Source organism: Dendrobates tinctorius, unplaced genomic scaffold, assembly GCF_039654945.1.
Source record: "Dendrobates tinctorius isolate UK_male_01 unplaced genomic scaffold, ASM3965494v1 ptg000104l, whole genome shotgun sequence".
Taxonomy (NCBI): domain Eukaryota; kingdom Metazoa; phylum Chordata; class Amphibia; order Anura; family Dendrobatidae; genus Dendrobates; species Dendrobates tinctorius.
This window is the reverse complement of record NW_027361772.1, coordinates 16,382,659-16,402,500: the sequence shown is the minus strand read 5'-3', so window position 1 is coordinate 16,402,500 and position 19,842 is coordinate 16,382,659. Positions and strand designations below refer to the sequence as shown.

The 19,842-nt window shown below is 45.4% G+C and overlaps 1 protein-coding gene across 3 annotated transcripts in view; it reads right to left on the bottom strand.

Moving 5' to 3' along the window:
* Nucleotides 1–19,842, bottom strand: part of ADAM9 (ADAM metallopeptidase domain 9) — a 109,432-nt gene that overhangs the window by 15,304 nt on the left and 74,286 nt on the right. Inside the window, exons 8-20 of one of the 3 annotated variants that reach the window (XM_073588821.1) lie at nucleotides 18,303–18,371; nucleotides 15,291–15,460; nucleotides 11,320–11,401; nucleotides 9,654–9,787; nucleotides 8,381–8,552; nucleotides 7,359–7,451; nucleotides 6,892–7,087; nucleotides 2,201–2,306; nucleotides 1,737–1,920; nucleotides 1,542–1,622; nucleotides 939–1,044; nucleotides 184–238; nucleotides 34–111 (exon numbers count right to left, since the gene is read on the bottom strand). In XM_073588821.1, coding sequence (XP_073444922.1) covers nucleotides 34–111; nucleotides 184–238; nucleotides 939–1,044; nucleotides 1,542–1,622; nucleotides 1,737–1,920; nucleotides 2,201–2,306; nucleotides 6,892–7,087; nucleotides 7,359–7,451; nucleotides 8,381–8,552; nucleotides 9,654–9,787; nucleotides 11,320–11,401; nucleotides 15,291–15,460; nucleotides 18,303–18,371 — 1,526 coding nt within the window. Of the gene's footprint in view, nucleotides 1–9; nucleotides 239–938; nucleotides 1,045–1,541; nucleotides 1,623–1,736; nucleotides 1,921–2,200; nucleotides 2,307–6,891; nucleotides 7,088–7,358; nucleotides 7,452–8,380; nucleotides 8,553–9,653; nucleotides 9,788–11,319; nucleotides 11,402–15,290; nucleotides 15,461–18,302; nucleotides 18,372–19,842 lie in introns of those variants that run through there. The other 2 variants (XM_073588822.1, XM_073588820.1) reach the window with 2 other exon arrangements.

The window sequence follows — 19,842 nt, the reverse complement described above, 5'->3', positions numbered from 1 at the left end:
TAAAAAAAAAAAAAACAGTCCGTCTGTACTTACATCACGTCTTCCCGCCCGCACTTGGCCTTGCTGCTCCTGCCGTTCCTCCGGTGGTGGTGGCGTGATGGAGGATGAGGTCTGAAAATTAAACCAAAAAAATTAATCACATGTGTTTATTTTTTCAAATCCATACGGAAGCATAGTACTCACTTCTTCTGCCTCTTGCCCTGTCCCGGGGACATATTCCTCACCAGATGAAGACATGCTGCAATAAAAAAAAAAAGAGACATAAGTACATAGAAATGTATTGAAATTTCAGCCAGACATTAGGTTTTTCATACTTACATTGGTGCAGCTTGTGCTGTGTGTCCACTCGTGAGCAATCCTTAAAGTATTGTGGAATCCCAGTGCCCACACCATTTTATCACCTTGGTTTTTTTTTTTTTTTTTACTGTCTAGACCAAATTTCAGGCATGTTTACTTAAAAAACGCATGCGCATAAAAACGCAAGCGTGCGCAAGACCATGCGCAAGTATTGCGCTCCCATAGGCTCCAATGTGGTGTTTTTGCGCATTCCGTGCGCATTCCATGCGCATGCGTTGTTTTAACGAGACAGGGCGGAACCAAAAATGCAACATGTTGCGTCTGACGCGCCTGGCGCGAAAGACAAAAAAACGCATGCGCACGAAAGCGCAAATATGCGCAAGACCATGCGCACATCATGTTAAATATAGGTGCGCAGTGCGCATGCGCACTGGTGCGCCCGATGCGCTGCGCACAAAAGCGCTAATGTGAAACCAGCCTAAGATGGATTTTGATGCCCGATTAAAAAGATAGGGAGCACTATGCAGGGCTTTGTAGTGGGCATAATGGAAATCAATGATACACCAAGCCCCAACATGATGCTATTATTCACCACCACAAGGATTCTCTACCCTCTTCACTACGAGTTATCATTATCATACCATTATACGTAGGGCCACTGTCAACACTTCCACCATAACCCTTATTTTTGCAGTCTGGATAGGCCCAGCCATCATTACAGTGGCAGTTCTTATTGCTGTTACATACCTACAAAATAAACATAAAATTAACCAGTATAATAGTATAACAATGTTCAACAGAGAACTATACTATGTGCCATGTGTCTAGCCATTCAAAATCAATCTATGACAACGTCATGTGAAAAAAAAAATCACTTTTTAGAACTGGAGAACAGTAAAAGGTTTGCAAAACTCAAGTAGATTTTGAAGCAGTACTTGAAAGAGGCAAAGTCATTTTAACTATTTCTGGGCTTTGTAGTAATCGGAGACCACATACCAAAATTGATATTTCAAATTTGGGAAAATTCAGGCAAAAATGCTAGCTTAATTTTTAACTTTACAAATGAAATAAAGGAGACCATAATGGGTCTAACATACACCCCTGATATATTGCACAACAAAGCAGGATTGAAGGATGCATAAAAATACTTTATTAGACCAAAGTTGGTACTGAGCAAGACAATACTAAAGCACGTGGGCAGTAATAAGCAAATTAAAAAAAAGGATAGAGGTACCATTACTCACCCCATTACCGCCACATTTATTTTGTACATCACAATCATAACCCAGGGCTGCTGAATCAACACACTGGAAGCCCTTACAGACCTAATGTGAAGAGACAATGCAAATCCTTTACGATTCATAAATCAAAGCACAGATAAAATTTCTTCCTGGAAAACAGTATAAACTAATCGATATAGTGGAATTGGGAATCCTTACTTTGCCTTCTGCACACTTGGTGCCCTCATTGACCATAGCTGGATCTGGAACATCAGAACCAAGTTGGAAATCCACTCCCCAGCATATTATATCCTGGACCGGGGTTTGAATGATTGAGGGCGCAATGCCAAAGATAGGCATGGAGTTCACATTTTCACATTGTAACTTTCCACACATTGCATTCCTGGGAAGAACCACAAAATAAAGCAAAGAACCAGAAGAGATGTTATAGTATGCATGACAAGAAATCAACTGCAGGGTTTTTGATTATTTATTACATGAATGGGCTGACTCCTCCAGACTGAGTGACCCCTATATAATGTCCATATACCCTAAATAGATTATAAGGGGATGCAGCAATGGAAAAATCCATATAGAAATAGCAATAGAGATTACAATAAATTATATAGTGCAGAAAAAAAAGAACAAAACGTGAACTAACTAGGGCAAACTTTGTGACTTACCTTGATTCACATGATTTGTATGCATTGCCTTGATAACCACAGTTCCCAAATCGGTCACCTTTGGAGTTTACATTTTGGAAACAAATAGGAGCCGCTGACTTTGCATCTAAACAGAGATTCATATTCACATATCAGAAAGATACAATGGCCTTAGCAGGGCCACTGAACCTAGGGACTGGACAGAGACTCCTATAGGGAATTTTTGTTCAACCTGTAAACCGTCTAGTTTTTGCAAAACTACAAGTCCCAGCACAAATGTCAGAAATTAAGATTGGCAACGTACAAATGGGAAGATTTTAGCAAGCATTCAGACTCCAAGACATGTGATCACTTCATCCAATCACTGGCCTCAATGAAATTATGTCTAAATTCAGGAACATTTAGTCATTAGTTGGAGGAATTGCACCCCAAAAGGCACAAAAAAATAGTGTTTTATTACCGTATTTACATACGGTAGCTTAAAAATAACACACATTTGCCAGTACTCATTTTTTGAAAAGATGCAGCAAGATGAGATGTGTTGGCAGCAGGTATCAAGATGTCAGTTTGAACAGTAATAAGCACACTAATTACTGGTGGTCTCCACGTCCAAGCTCAAAGATGTCACCTCTACTGATTCAAAAGCACAAGAAAAGTTGGCTCCAATATTCTCAAGGCCATGTAAATAATCCACAAAAGTTTTGGGTTTTTCTTCTGAGCAATAAATTAAAATGGTAACTTTGGTGATACAGTGAAACATGAGGTAGCTGAGTGATACCTGCAGTGAAGCAGGGTGATAGCTCAATAAGGCCTACAGTGAAGCATGGTGGTGGCTCGGTGATATCTTCAATGAAACATGGTGGTGGCTCGGTGATGTCTACAAGTAAGCATGGTGGCATGCATTTGCTCATGTGTGGCTGGCTGCCCATAGGCAGTGACAAGCTGCCCTCAGTGGGAGCGGTATCGCCTGGGTCCTCCATGGCCCCCAGCCACGCTATGAGTGCAAGCCTGCTGTGAAAACAGTTCCACCTCCTCCTCCAAATCTGTTCCCTGGCTGGACAGTTGTGTGGCTTGCTGCTGTTGGTACGGGAACCCACCCTCTGAGCCATATGTGGACAACTGGCCTGATTATGATGTGATGGGTCCCTGTTCCTCCTCCTCCTGTGCCACCACCTCATCGATCAACATCTGAAGCGTTTTTCAAGCAGGCATAGAAGTGGGATAGTAACGCTGATGATGGCACTGGCCATGTTGTTAGTGGAGCACTGGAAGCAAAGCAAAACAGCACACACGTCCCACATGAAGGCCCACTGGTTGATGGTGAAGTGGTGTTGACCCGCACAGCGACTCTCCCGTACATATGCAGCTGTTTTCCCAGTCTCTCCAGCATATGAAAGGGGGAGTTTATATGAGGCGGTGAGTGGAAAGGCAGAAATCATGCTACAGCTCAGACAGCAGGGTGAGAACGCTGAAAGTGTGCACATACTGCCCACGCAGTTTCAGCAGCAACTCTGATATATCAGGGTAATTTTTAAGGCAGCTCTGCACCAGCAAATTCAGCACATATGCCAGGCCCAGGAAGTGCGTCAAACTGGCTAGGCCCAGAGCTACTACGAGATTTCACCCATTATCAACCACCAACGCTGGCTTGAATTTCAGCAGCACCAATCACTCATCAGTCTCTTGTTTGATCCCTGTCCACAGCTCCAGAGCAGTGTGGGATTTTTCCCCCCAAACATGATTTTCAGAACAGCCTGCTTTCATTTTCCCCTGGCTGTGAAAAATTTGGTCCTTCAGGTGTTAACGCTGGTTGGATGAGGAAGCGGTGGAGGAAGCGGAGTAGGATGAGGAGGCAGGTGTTAACGCTGGTTGGATGAGGAAGCGGTGTAGGATGAGGAGGCAGCATGGACAGAAAAACGTCCAGCAATCCTCGGTGGTGGTAGGACATGCGCCAGAATGCCTTCTGCCTCAGGCCCAACTGCCACTACATTTACCCAGTGGACAGCTAGGGAGATATAACGTCACTGCCCGTGCTTACAGGCCCATCAGTGTTCTGATATCTGCTTACTGGTATTGGTGGTTTTGTGGACCTGGCCACTGATGGAGTTGAGCAATGCACACCTGAATTTGTCTGCAACATGTGTGTGCAGGGCAGGTATAGCCCGCTTGGAAAAGTAGTGGCGGCTGGGAACTACGTACTGTGGGATAGCCACCGACATCAGTTTCTTAAAACTGCCCATCTCCACCAGCCGGAATGGTAGCATTTCAAAGGCCAGGTATTTTGAAATGCTGTCATTCAGTCTTGTGGGTGGGTAGGGGGGTACTTTCTCTTTCTCTCTAGTGTTTGGTGAATGAACAGCTGAATGCTTCCATGGGACGGTGTGGAGATGCTCGGTGACACTGCTGGTGGTGATGGTGTTGTTATATCCTCTTTTTGCGGTAATCCAGGCGGCCCTGTTGATTGGGAGAGGGAGGAAGAGGCCAAGATCACAGCAGAAGAGGGAGCAGGAGGAGCCTCAGATCCTTATTTTTCAGGTGCGTACTCCACTGCACCTCGTGTTTGGAATTCAGATGTCTCGTTATACAGGTGCTGCTCAGGTTCAGAACATTTAAGCCTCGCTTCAGGCTCTGATGGCACAGCGTACAAAACTAACCATCTCTTGTCGTCAGTACATTACCTGAAGAAATGCAACGCCAGGGAGCTCCTTTGAGCTGGCTATGGTGTGCTCAGTTCTTCGACAAGGTGGGCAGTAGCAGCCGACTTATTATGCATACACAAAGAACGTGAAATAAGTATTAAGCACGTCACCAATTTTCTAAGGAAATATATTTGTAAAGGTGGTATGGACATGAAATTCTCACCCGATATCGGTAACAACCCATCCAATCCACACAGGCAAATAAATCAAATAACCGATGTCCATAACATAAAGTTGTGTGTAATAATGAGAAATTAAACAGGGAAAAAAATTGAACACGTTTATTGAAATTCATTTAATACTTCTTACAAAAGTCTTTGTTGTTAATGACAGCTTCAAAACGCCTCCTTTATGGAGAAACTAGTCGCAGGCATTGCTCAGGTGTGATTTTAGCCCATTATTCCACACAAACACTCTTCAAATCCTGAAGGTCCAGTGGGCTCCTCCTATGAACTCTGACCCTTAGGTCGTCCTATACATTTTCTATTGGATTCAGGTATGGTGATTGGCTGGACCATTCTAGCAGCTTTATTTTCTTTCTCTGAATCCAATTGTGAGTTTCCTTGGCTGTGTGATTGGGATCATTGCCTGACTGAAATGTCCACCCTTGTTTCATCTTCATCATCCTGGCAGATGTCAGCATATTTTTAACAAGAATGTCTTGGTACATTTGTCTATTCATTCTTCCTTCAATTATATGAAGTTTGCCAGTGCTGTATCAGCTCCATACCATGATGTTCTCACCTACAAACTTCGATGTTGGTATGGTGGTTTTGGGGGTGATGTGAAGTGCCTTTTGACCTCCAAACATGGTGTGTATTATGGCCGACAAAGAGTTCAATTTTGGTCTCATCATACCAGACTATTCTCCCAGTATTTCACAGGCTTGTCTAAATGGTGTTGAACAATCTTTAAGCACGCTTGAACATGCCTTTTGTTCAGTAATGGAGTCTTGTGTGGCGAGTGTGCATACAGGCAATGGAGACTGAGTCCATTACTTAGCTTTCTTTGAAGCAATTGTATCTGCCGATTCCAGGTCTTTCTGAAGCTCTCCACAGGTGGTCCTTGAACAACTCTTCTGAGATTTCTTTTCACTCCTCTGTCTGAAATCTTGCAGGGAACACCTGGCCATGGCCGGTTTATGGTGAAATGATTTCCTTTCCACTTCTGGATTATGGCCCCAACAGTGCTCACTAGAACCTTCAATAGTTTAGAAATTCTTCTGTAACCAATGCCATCAGTATGTTTTGCAACAATAAGGTTGCGAAGGTCTTCAACCAGCTCACTGGTTTTACCCATCATGAGATGTTTTTTGTGTGACACCTCGGTAATGAGACACCTTTTCATAGGTCACCAATTGAACCATATATTATTTTTCAATAAAGTGGCAGAATTGCTTTCTAATTACTGATAGATTTCAGCTGGTGTCATGACTTTCCATGACTTTTTGCACTTCTGTTTCTTCATGTGTTCAATACTTTTTCCCTCTGTCATTTCTCATTATTACGTTACTCATTATTATGTTAGTGAGGAAAAACTGGAAAGAGTATGAGAGCAAAGGGGTCTAATCCGGGTTAAATAAGCAATAAAAGCAAGATATGTGCTCACCTTGGAGGGTTGCGAAAGTCACAAACCCTTTTACCAGCTGAAGAAAATGGCTTCTGGAGATCCAAAGAATGTAACTGGAGACGGTTGAATCCGTGCTGCCAGTGGTGTAGGTAGCAGTGGGAAAACGTGGAAGTTTAAATGCGGCTATTATATTAACGCGTTTCAAAGCACACTTTCTGCTTGGTTTGGATGGGTTGTTACCGAGATCTGGTGAGACTTTCATGAGAATGGCACCTTTAGAAATATAATTACTTAGAGAATTGGTGACGTGTTCAATACCTACCGTTTTTCGCAGACAGTATACCGAACAGTCAAATCAATGACAATTGCTTTTTTACACCACGACCTAAATAATTCCCTGTATGCACCAAGTCAGACTTTAATATAGATAATCCTGGATCTTACTCGGTCCGAAGATTCTTTGGCACTGGGCATCGTAGTACTGGCAGATGCCGTTGTAGCAGTAGGCTTTGTTATTTTGGCAGGGGTTTCCGTTTTGGATGAAGACGTCAGGCTGGCAGAAAGGAGAAGAGCCATTGCAATATTCGGGGAGGTCGCATTCATTGGTGACAGCTCGGCACACGGTACCACCGGGGGAAAACTGGGGAGAAATTCAGATAACGTTATAAAAAACTTGGTATGGGTTTGACTTCTGGTCCACACTTCATATATTACACAGTGAGCCATGTACTTACATAGGGCTGCTGAATTTTACTACATTGGAGGATTGCTACGGGTGCCAAGTATGGCCCACTGCCGCATTCCATGGAATTAGAGAAATTCTCTTCTACTGACGGACAATCCCTTTAAGAGGTGACTGCCACGGGTATTAGCAGTGGTCATGTACTGTATGTATAATGTCCCCCTCTTACCCGGCAGTTTTGGCAGCAGGCGCCGTTTGCACACTCAGCTCCTGAACGCAGCTTGCATTTTCCAGGTTGGCAACAGGGGTCCTTCTCACATTCCTAGAAAACCCCCAAAACACAAAAAAAAGCAATTACTCATCCACAGCTAATACAAGTAGATCCACTTACGTTATGCCTCTCCTCTCCGCATCACGGTGGATTATTCATAGACTTTTTAATAAAAATCCAGAGTAAAACCAAGACCACCACATCAAGATCTCACATAAGTAAAAAAAAAATAAAAATAAAAAAATGGCCCACCCAAACGGTTTAGAAATTTTTCTAGCTTTAACTAAATTTGTATTATTTTTTTTTGGTTTTATAGTGGTGATGTCCTCTACTACTTGTAAAAATAGTTGTTCTACTTCTTGACCTCTAGGAGGCAGTCTTTAATGTGAACTTTAGATTGATGGGTCTACTTGTTTGCCCTTAAAGGGAAATATCCTACCATTTAATTAAAGTTTTTATGTTAAATTTTATTTTTTTGGGCTGTTTTACTTATTGATATAATTTTTAAAAGCAATCCTGAAATCTTACAGTTTTCATCGTGGCTGATGAACCTCGTGATAGAAAGATACTTCCTGTTCTGTGGAGATCACATCTCGGCCGTCATCTCATTATCATCACAGACAGGATTACAATGAAAAGCACCAACAGCACGTTCACAAGAGGTGATGTCACAGCTCACCTCCTTCCCCCTCTCTGCACAGTGATCTCTGCACAGGTCACAGAGCAGGCCCACGACATGCTTTAAGAAATCAATGATGCTTCTCAAGACTACAGTTTCCTAAGGCCTATGTCACTGCTGCAAAGCATATAACAGAGCGGAGAATTTATTAGGGCAAGATGGCCGCCCTTATAATAATGACAGAAAATAACAGAAAAATAGACAAAAAAAATAAATAAATAAAAAAAGTCAGAGGATAAAAATTGACAAAAAAATATAAATAAAAAATCTAGACAACACGATCCCTTTAAAATCAGTTCACCTTTTCGTTTCCACAATCGCACTCCTCCCCTGGGTCCACCAGTCTGTTTCCACAGAAGGGGGCGGTGTAGGACTCGTCTGGCCGGGGCACATTCAGGAGGCAAGTTCCACCTTTGTTCAGAATTAACTTCTCAAAGTCGTCCTCGCTGCAGCTGCTGAAGTTCTTAGAATCTCTGCCGAGAGGAAGAGGAGGAGATATAGATAAAAGGTCCATCTCCCTACAGGACCCCCCATCTATAGCAGCCGAGAACCCCCATCCAGTGAGGGCCGATGGGCCTCAGAGCTAAATTCTGTAAGTGAACAGGGGAGGAATTATTGAAATCCCCTGCAGCGCCTTCATAGGAGAGATGAGGCATTACACAGTTCCCATGTAAATCAATGGGCTGTGCATAAAATGCGTGGAGGGGACGGGCCCTTGTTGGTCGCTTCCTGCACTGGAATAGAGACCAATGATTAGTAGGGCAGGAAAGTTTAGCTTTAGGACATAGGAGAGAGGACACGGCCCCCCGGAGCTTCTATAACTGCGACCATTGAAGTTAAAGGGGTTGAACACTACTTTTTTTATTGATGCCCTAGCGTAGGCCATCCATATTTGATTGCTGGGGGTGCGACACCCAACACTTCCGTCAATCAGCTGTTACAGGCGTTGAGCCACAAGTTCTTGAAATATTGCTGAAAATGGCAGCTCTGTCAAGACTGGAGCGGCTGCGACCGGGTACTGCAGAACAGCCCTGTATTCATTTGAAGTCATCTTAAGAATAGGCCATCCAGGTGTCTGCAGACTTGTTAATCCTCACAGTGCGCACAGTACGAGCTGTGAGGATTCTCCGATGCCAGGAGCTGGCGGACAGGTGACCACAAGTATGGGATTTGCATATTAGACGCGTCCATCTAATTGGCACGTGCCCGCCTGTATGCAAAGCACATACTTACAGTTACGCACCCACCGCTCCCGGCACATCCTGCGAGAACTATGAGGATTCACAAGTCTGCAGTCACATAGAGTGACAACCCCTTTAGATCACTGGTAATGCCGGCTGACAGCACATATCTCCCGCAGTGGCGGCTACAGAATATGGCACTACATTGCTCCCATTGTAACCCTAACAGGTCCTAGATGTAACCCAGGAGGGTCCTTATAAAATTCACAGGTCATCCTAAAAGGGGCGTAAGGACCAGGGTCTTCCAAGAGGAACCATATAAAAAGTAGGTGATCCTTTCCCAAACTCTGATAACACGGAGTCTGACCATTCGCCCGGCGTGCAGGTACTTACGAGGCTCCGGAGTTCATGATGCAGTATTGGGTAGAGCATTTGCAGCCTCGGTCGTTGTCGTGATTCATTCCCAAATTATGGCCCAGCTCATGAGCGACGATCGAAGAGAAAGACTGCAAGGTCTGAGTAGAGAACTAGAGAAAGGACGTCATGGATTATTACCGGTTACAGCAGAAATCTGTAGGATTGGAAATCGCCACAACAGTCCCAACCTCCCAAAAATGGGGCTCATAGCTTCCACCACCCCTATATTTATTTGGGGAGGGTCTTGGATACGACTTGGAGGGGTCGGACCCCCAATAAAAGGACAACTTCTATTCTTGGTACAAAGATTCGTACGTAAGGAATTTTGAGCTTTGCGTAAGCGCTTTAAAGATAAATTAGGAAGTGTAATCATAGGATCATCATGATGCTCTGTCTCTGTCCATGCTTTACACTGCAGCTCAGGTAACGGCCATATATATATATTGTGATGCAGTGACCCCTGTGACAGCTAGGGGGCGCTGTATGGGCTTCCCAGGACATGCTTGCAGGCCTTCCCTTTATTGTGATAGGGAAATGGTGAGCGGAAGCGTTGTAAATGGCCGATATGTATCACAGGGGTGGGTGTCCTGTGATGGAAGCCAGAATGTGTTTTAATCAGCCGATATACTGCTGATGGTTTTGTTTGACATTGGGAGGGCTTCCAGGTGACTTGGTGAGATGGGTGGGACTTGTCACCTACAAACCCACCCAGGGGCGTATGTCTGAACACCCAAAGTAAAGTCTGTGTGTGTGTGGCTGGGTGTGTAAAAGGACCTGTAGTGAGGTCATGACCATGTGATCCATACCTCACCTGTGGGTGTAGTTATGTAACATATAATGTGCCTGAGGTCTGGTCACATGGGGGAGAGTGCATGGACCTGATTCGTTCGTGTGGAAGGTCCTGGAAGGCCTAGGTGTTGAAAGGTGTGTTACCTTCCTGAAGAGCACATGCTGAGGCCCTGGACCTGGTGAGGCTGGTGTGTTGGGAGATCATGGGAGTAGGATTAGATCCCTGAATAGCACCCGGTGAGGCCTGTGTGTTGGGCGGTCCCAGGAGGGGACGGACGTCCTGAATAGCACCCGGAGTGGCCATGTGTGAGCAGAGTCTGTGACGGCCTGCGTTGGGGGAGCTACTGACCTTCTGCGGGTCTGGACTATCTGGAGTGCCCTGGTCACAAGGACGGTGATCCCAGCAAAGCAGCTTCCCCAGGAGAGAGGACTAACAAAGAGTCAGCATCTGGAGCAGGAGCTCCTGAGAGGTAACCCCGGACATGGGGAAATAACTGTTGGTGCTTGTGATGTTCCGTGGATGTTACTGAACTGTTCGGCGTGCGGTCTCCCACGGCAACTGGACGAAGTGAGAAGTCTGGCGTGTGTAGAGTCTGCTATATAATGTCGTGTATTATGAAGTGCTCTGGACTATGAGTTAGGTCTGTGATGTGTAACATGGCCTACGGTGCGGTTTATGATGGCATAATAATCTGCAATGGACTGTTTAAGCAAGAAAGTGTTCCTGTGTGCCTCAATATCGCAGCCAAGTGAGTGTCCCCCAACACAGTGAGCGCTATCTTACTATATATGGAAATGATCCTCATCAAGGTTGGATTTGCCCAAACAGATAAATCTAGTACAATTGTCTTACCACATTTATTCCACCTGCATGACTCCTGGAACACACGGTGCCCACAAAGGCCATTCCCGCGGTGCCACCAAATTTCTTCTTCCTGCAGACCATCGATAAAACCGAAAAAGGATAAACATTAATAGTCACGAAGCCGATAATAAAGTAAAGAAAAGGAAAGACGGGTTAGAAGACGCTGCCGCAGATAGCATGACAAACATCTGATCAAATACTGCAGTGAAATAATGGTCAACGTGACAGACCCCATTATAATCAGTGGGGGTGCGTTGGTCGCTGTTGGGGGTCCGTCATGTCACGGACTCAGCACTGCAGTCATTTTTATTTTTCTGCGATTAAGGCCGAACGAAAAACCCCAAGGAAGCTGCAACGCTCTATAAATCTCCTCAGTCACTTTATTGCTGTGATCAATCGACGGGGGTCCCAGCTGACAAACCCGGACCGATGGAATATCCTAGAAATATGCCATAATTTAGTATGAGTACTGACCCATTTTATCTCTACATATAAAAATGAATGTGTGTGTGTGTGTATCACCAACCAATCACTAAGCATCTCTCATTTCACCAGAGCTGGTTAAAAGAAGCTGAGCTGTGATTGGTTGCTATGACCAACAGTTTTCCCACTTGACAACAGCTCAGCAGACACTGACATGGTGGGAGAAATCTAGCATCCCCGGGAACATAAGCTTCCAGCCATTGTCTGCCCCCCTGAAAGGAGCAGAGAGCACATGACAGAAATGAATTCCCCCTCCCGTGCCTATATACACATCACACATCCTCCATCCTGTAGGCACATCTTCTCTCTTAAAGGTATCATTGGTATGGAAGTCAGAGCAAATCCATCCAGCGCTTTGGTTTGGACCCCAGGCCTCTCTTAAAAAAAGGATCCCCGGTATGGAAGTTAGGACCGTTCCACTCAGCTCTGTGGTTCTGACCCCAGGGTCTCTTAAAGGGATCATTGGTATGGAATTTAGGGCAAATCCACTCTGCGCTTTGGTACTGAACCCAGGCCTTTCTTAAAGGGATCTACTTCATGGAAGTTAGGGAAAATCCCTCAGCGCTTGGATTCTGACAACAGGGTTCTATTAAAGGGATCATTGGTATGGAAGTCAGGGCAAATCCACTCAGCGCTCTGGTTCTGGCCCCAGGCCCCTCTTAAAGGGATCTCCGTTATGGAAGTTTGGGTAAATCCCTCATCGCTCTGATTCTCACCCCAGGCTTCTATTAAACGGATCATTGGTATGGAAGTCAGGGCAAATCCACTCAGCGCTCTGGTTCTGACCCCATGCATCTCTTAAAGGGATCCCAGTATGGAAGTCAGGGCAATTGTCTTCAAATGCTCTTACTGACCCCAGGCTCTCTTAAAGGGATCTCCTGTATGGAAGTTAGGGCAAATCCCTCGGCGCTCTGATTCTAACCCCAGGGTTCTATTAAAGTGATCATTGGTATGCAAGTCAGGGCAAATACACTCAGCGCTCTGGTTCTGATCCCAGGCTCTCTTAAAGGGATGCACGGTATGGAAGTTAGGGCAAATCCACTCACCGCTCTGGTTTTGACCCAAGTCCCCTCTTAAAGGGATCATTGGTATGGAAGTCAGGGCAAATCTACTCAGCGCTCTGGTTCTGACACCAGGCCTCTCTTAAAGGGATCCCCGGTATGGAAGTTAGGACCATTCCACTCAGCGCTCTGGTTCTGACTTCAGGCTGACGGGATGATGTGGGATATTAGTGGTAGTAGTCCGGTAGCTCTGGCTGATGGGACATTGTGGAATATTAGGGGTAGTTGTCTGGTGGCTCCGGCGGATGTGACGGGTTGATGTGGGATATTATGGGTAGTAGTCCGGTGGCTCTGGCTGACGGGATGATGTGGGATATTAGGGGTAGTAGTCCGGTGGCTCTGGCTGACGGGATGATGTGGGATATTAGGGGTAGTTGTCCGGTGGCTCTGGCTGATGGGATGATGTGGGATATTAGGGGTAGTAATCCGGTGGCTCTGGCTGACGGGATGATGTGGGATATTAGGGGTAGTAGTCCGGTGGCTCTGGCTGACGGGATGATGTGGGATATTAGGGGTAGTAGTCCGGTGGCTCTGGCTGACGGGATGATGTGGGATATTAGGGGTAGTAATCCGGTAGCTCTGGCTGACGGGATGATGTGGGATATTAGGGGTAGTAGTCCGGTGGCTCTGGCTGATGGGACAATGTGGGATATTATGGGTAGTAGTCCGGTGGCTCTGGCTGATGGGATGATGTGGGATATTAGGGGTAGTTGTCCGGTGGCTCTGGCTGATGGGATGATGTGGGATATTAGGGGCAGTAGTCCGGTGGTTCTGGCTGACAGGATGATGTGGGATATTAGTGGTAGTAGTCCGGTGGCTCTGGCTGACGGGATGATGTGGGATATTAGGGGTAGTAGTCCGGTGGCTCTGGCTGACGGGATGATGTGGGATATTAGGGGTAGTAGTCCGGTGGCTCTGGCTGACGGGATGATGTGGGATATTAGTGGTAGTTGTCCGGTAGCTCTGGCTGACGGGATGATGTGGGATATTATAGTGAATGTGGCTATGCAGAATGGGCGGTGCTCTACACTCAGCTTTATATATATATATATATATATATATATATATATTTCATTATAATTTGTTATAACTAACCGTAGTTATTTACTATGCCCGGGCAGCGCCGGGCTCTTCAGCTAGTTAATACATATTTCTGAGACAATTCCATACATTACATTGAGCGCTGAGTGATTCCAGTGGGTAATGTACACAAAATGATGTTGCACTCTGCTAAAGCATGTCAGTGTATAGAATATAAGAAACTTGAACAGCAATACAGCTGTGGAATATTAAGAAAAAAATGAGACGCTTAGCATATAACTTGGCCAAATTATATCTGCCCATCAACCAACGTCAAGGTGGCCTCAAAATCTGATGGGTGCCTACACTGTGTGAATACCTCTCTATGGCTGATGTCTGAATTCCTGGGTGAATGTGGACACCTCTGTCAGCAATGCCTGCATTTATGGGTAAGTAGGGACCTGCTGTAGTTAAAATCACCACCTGGTGGAGGGCGGAGTGCTCGGTCAGTAGGCTAATATACAAAAGACAAAAAACTGACTGGCACATCCAGACTAGTGTGAATAGGTGCATACCAGGAGGAGCTACCTCCATATACAACACACAAAATAAGGTTGCACTCTATCATGCTAAAGCATGTCAATATAGAATATAAGAAACTTGAACAGCAATACAGCTATGGAATATTAATATTAAGGCCACCTTGCCGTTGGTTGATGGGCAGATATAATTTGGCCAAGTTATATAAGCGTCTCATATTTTTTCTTAATATTCCATAGCTGTATTGCTGTAAAAGGTTCTTATATTCTATATTGACATGCTTTGGCTTGATAGAGTGCAACCTTATTTTGTGTGTTGTATATGGAGGTAGCTCCTCCTGGTATGCACCTATTCACACTAGTCTGGATGTGCCAGTCAGCTTTTTGTCTCCAGTGGGTAATGTGTAATGCTTCATTTCCCCTGCGGAGGAGCTGCAGGGAAACTGAACACCTGCTGCTTGGGGCCAATCTGTACTCTTAGTAAGTAGCAGCTGTGCTTAATCCTATTGATGTTAATAGGTCTAAACTACAATACAAGGCTCGGTGGATAGTAACCCCTTCCTGCAGCGGCCAATATTCCTTTTTCATACTTTACTTTTTTTCCCTCTCCTTCTTCCAAGAGTCATAACTTTATTTTCCTTAGACACAGCCATAGGAGGGCTTGTTTTTTGGGGGGCAAGACAAGTTGTTGTTTTTTTTTCAAACAATGGTGCTATGTGCGAGCCTGTATTTTGTGTGGTGAGCTGACAATTTTCATGACTTTTATTGTTTTTTTGTTTGAAAAGGATAAAAATGTGAAGAATTGTCCCGAATGACAAACTCAGCTCATCTGCATCATAGCAGAGGGTTTACTTACAGAACCAACTGTGCGCTGTCATGTCTGCGCCGCGGCAGGAGTTGCGTCTCGCGCCACTGCACAAAACGGCCGAGCACTTCTCCAGCAGAGCCGTCAATGTTGATGTAATTCATGGTGGTCCAGATCTCCAGCCCCACCAGGACAACTCTTATGTTCAGCATGGAGTACATCTAGAGAACAAAGACAAAGCCTTCATCTCCAAGGAAGGGTGAGAATGGAGCTCGAAAGTATATGATCTAAGGAGGTCTGACCGTATGAACCCCGACTGATCTCAAAAACGTGGCACACAAACTCCCTTATAGGAATGGAAAAATAGTGAGCATATGCGACTGTTACTCCATTCACTGTCAGTAGGAGCGATGGTCACACATGCTCACTACTGCTCCATTCACTGTCAGTATGAGCGATGGTCACACATGCTCACTACTGCTGCATTCACTGTAAATAGGAGAGGGGGTCTCACATGCTCACTACTGCTCCATTCACTGTCAGTAGGAGTGGTGGTCGCACATGCTCACTACTGCTCCATTCACTGTCAGTATGAGCGATGGTCACACATGCTCACTACTGCTGCATTCACTGTAAATAGGAGAGGGGGTCTCACATGCTCACTACTGCTCCATTCACTGTCAGAAGGAGTGGTGGTCGCACATGCTCACTACTGCTCCATTCACTGTCAGTAGGAGCGGTGGTCGCCCATGCTCACTACTGCTGCATTCACTGTAAATAGGAGCGGGGGTCTCACATGCTCACTACTGCTCCATTCACTGTCAGTAGGAGTGGTGGTCGCACATGCTCACTACTGCTCCATTCACTGTCAGTAGGAGTGGTGGTCGCACATGCTCACTACTGCTCCACTCACTGTCAGTAGGAGTGGTGGTCGCACATGCTCACTACTGCTCCATTCACTGTCAGTATGAGCGATGGTCGCACATGCTCACTACTGCTGCATTCACTGTAAATAGGAGCGGGGGTCTCACATGCTCACTACTGCTCCATTCACTGTCAGTAGGAGTGGTGGTCGCACATGCTCACTACTGCTCCATTCACTGTCAGTAGGAGTGGTGGTCGCACATGCTCACTACTGCTCCATTCACTGTCAGTATGAGCGATGGTCACACATGCTCACTACTGCTGCATTCACTGTAAATAGGAGCGGGGGTCTCACATGCTCACTACTGCTCCATTCACTGTCAGTAGGAGCGGTAGTCACACATGCTCACTACTGCTCCATTCACTGTCAGTAGGAGCGGTGGTCGCACATGCTCACTACTGCTCCATTCACTGTCAGTAGGAGCGGTGGACGCACATGCTCACTACTGCTCCATTCACTGTCAGTAGGAGCGGTGGACGCACATGCTCACTACTGCTCCATTCACTGTCAGTAGGAGCGGTGGACGCACATGCTCATTACTGCTGCCATTCACTGTCAGTAGGAGCGGTGGTCGCACATGCTCACTACTGCTATATTCACTGTCAGTAGGAGTGGTGGTCGCACATGCTCACTACTGCTCCATTCACTGTCAGTAGGAGCGGTGGTCTCACATGCTCATTACTGCTCCATTCACTGTCAGTAGGAGCGGTGGTCTCACGTTCTCACTACTGCTCCATTCACTGTCAGTAGGAGCGGTGGTCGCACATGCTCACTACTGCTCCATTCACTGTCAGTAGGAGCGGTGGTCGCACATGATCACTACTGCTCCATTCACTGTCAGTAGGAGCGGTGGTCGCACATGATCACTACTGCTCCATTCAATGTCAGTAGGAGCGGTGGACGCACATGATCACTACTGCTCCATTCACTGTCAGTAGGAGCGGTGGTCGCACATGATCACTACTGCTCCATTCAATGTCAGTAGGAGCGGTGGACGCACATGCTCGCTACTGCTCCTTTCATGTAGGAAACTTTCGGCCTCTGTTCTCAGAATCAATCAGAGGAGGATGGAGGGGTGGGAGTTACAACAATCATACATTTATCATCTTTTCTGTGATTTATAGAACACCCTTAAGCTGGCAGACAAATGACGTGAAAAAGCAAAGAATGTTATTTAAAAAAAAAATAACCTGTGATATCTTTCTGATCCCGGTCAGTCCGCTTCTGACACTTCCCTATTCTCTGACTCTCTCTGTACTTCTCCATAGCTGTTTATGACCCATCTAAGCATGACCCCTGCAGCCAGTCACTGGCAGGGATAACCTGACAAGATGGCACAAATACAGGGTAATACAGAGATAGTTGGGGAACCTGGAAGGTTTTGAACCGGAGTAGTCGGACGATCAGTGACTTTAATTATCATGCCTGTGAAAGAGGTTGTCACCTTTGGGCAATTTTATTACAAAGGTTTCCCAACATTAAAAAAGATTACTGGGGTTCATTCAGTGACCCCCACCAATCACTGAACCGGGGGGGGGAATTAATCAACCCCTTTAAGCCAGGAAACTTGTACAAAAATTGATCATTTTTATCAATGCCCAACTGTGTAAAATTTTTTTGCCAATTTATGCAGTTTCTACAATAGCTCCGCCTCTTATGCAAAATGGGAGGGGCTAGCCAAGAGGGTGTGGCCTAACAGATTCACTATAATAGACCCCAATCACGGTGGAGATGTACTCATTTTCTGACTCTGGTGCACGAGTATTCCGAAAGATGCGCCAAATTTATTAAAAGGCTATGAATTCGTGCCGCACTCCCCCATCTTCAATTTACATTGGCTGCCAATTTCAACGCCCATACACCCCACATGACGTCTGCAGCCAATCACTGGCCACAGTGGTATACAGCCAATTGATTGGCTGAAGCTGTCACATGGCGAGGATGGGCTGCGATATCGGCAGCCACTGTAAGTAGAAAAGGAGTGGGGAGCGCCAGGCACACAGACCAGAGTAAAAGGCTGGGTATCAATGAGCTCGTTATTTCACACGCATTGCTGCCTGAGTTCAGCTTTTACTTTATCTAGGACAAATCCCTTTAAATTGGGGGGTAACTTACAAAAATGGGTCTCTTGTACTTACATTATCGAGGTAATTGGACAACTCCACCATCTCGGCTCGCACGGCGGCGCTGTTACCCAGTGTATCGTACTGCAAGAGATAATGAGGAAAAAGCTTAATGTTACAAAAACATCCAGAACCGGATTCTTCAATGGTTTGTTACATACAGTGGATATGAAAAGTCTACATGCCCCTGTTAAAATGCCAGGTTTTTTCACGTAAAAAAAATCATTTCAGAACTTTTTCCCACCTACAGCATGATATAGGGCCTGAGAAGAGGATTCCAGTGATGTGTCACTTACTGGGCTGCTTGGTGCATTTTTGATAGAATCCCTGTTTTCTCTGCTGTAGATCTAGAAATGCTCCGAATGCAGAGCTCTGTATAACTCCGCCCACACTAGTCATTGGCAGAGTCTTGTATATACTGTCAGAAAGCTGCCAATCAGTGGTGGGGGTGGGGTTACACACATTAGCTGGCCTGACTTGCACTTGACAACTAGTCCTGTAATGCTAATCTCCCGTGGAAAAAAACACTGATTGTATTAAAACTACAGCACGCTGTCTAGTAACAGTCATCGCTCTCAGCCCCTACATAATTGCTGCTTCTCAGATTAAATAGCAAAAACCTGCTGACAGTTTCCTAAAATCTTTTCAGGTGGGGAAAAAAAAAAGACCCAAAATAATGTGGTTGCATATATATGCACACCCTGACACTAGTACTTTGTTAAAATACCCTTTGAATTTATTACAGCACTTATATATATTCCTTTTTTTTTAAAAACTTTTTTAGTCTCCTTAGGGTACATGAGCCTGCGCTCATGATCTTTTGTTTTATATACTTCATAGGAGGACGAAGATGGCTGCCATTGGAGACTTTTAGCAGGCCTTGGCTGTCATGATAAGCCATTGGATCCCCATGATAGGGTCATAGGGGGTCAATGGGAGCCATTGGACAGTATCACAGCTGGCATCTGCTGGGTATGATGAGCACTCAGCTCCTGAGCCCGCTTCATACACAGGAACCCAACATATGACGTACCAAGTTAAATAGACCTGATGATACTGATGTATTTACTGTGCAAATCCAAGTCAGAATGGTTGTATAATCTGGATATTAAGATGAGAATTTTAGAAGTGCAGACTTGGAAACAGAGAGCTCAAGAGAGCAAGTGTATTCAGCCTCTGCCCATTCAGCCTGACTGACAGCTGCAGCTTGTACTGAGCAGTGCGAGATCTCAGCCACAGCAGGGAGGAGGAACACTGAGGCTCTGATAATCAGGTTGGGAGGGAGAAATGGAGTTAAGCTTTCATAAAGGAATACTCAGCCATTCTGACACGGACTTACAAAGTAAATACACCAGGCTCATCTCCCTATCCGAGATCCATATAACAACGTAAGCATTTTATACTGTGACAGATATGTAAAGGTTGGAAAGTGGCTAAGAAGTGATCATATCAAAAAAAGATTTTTACATCTTAAAGGGGCTTTCACAAGATCCAAACTTATCATCAACCAACGGGATCCCAGCAATCAAAAGATCAGAGATCACCAGTATGAATG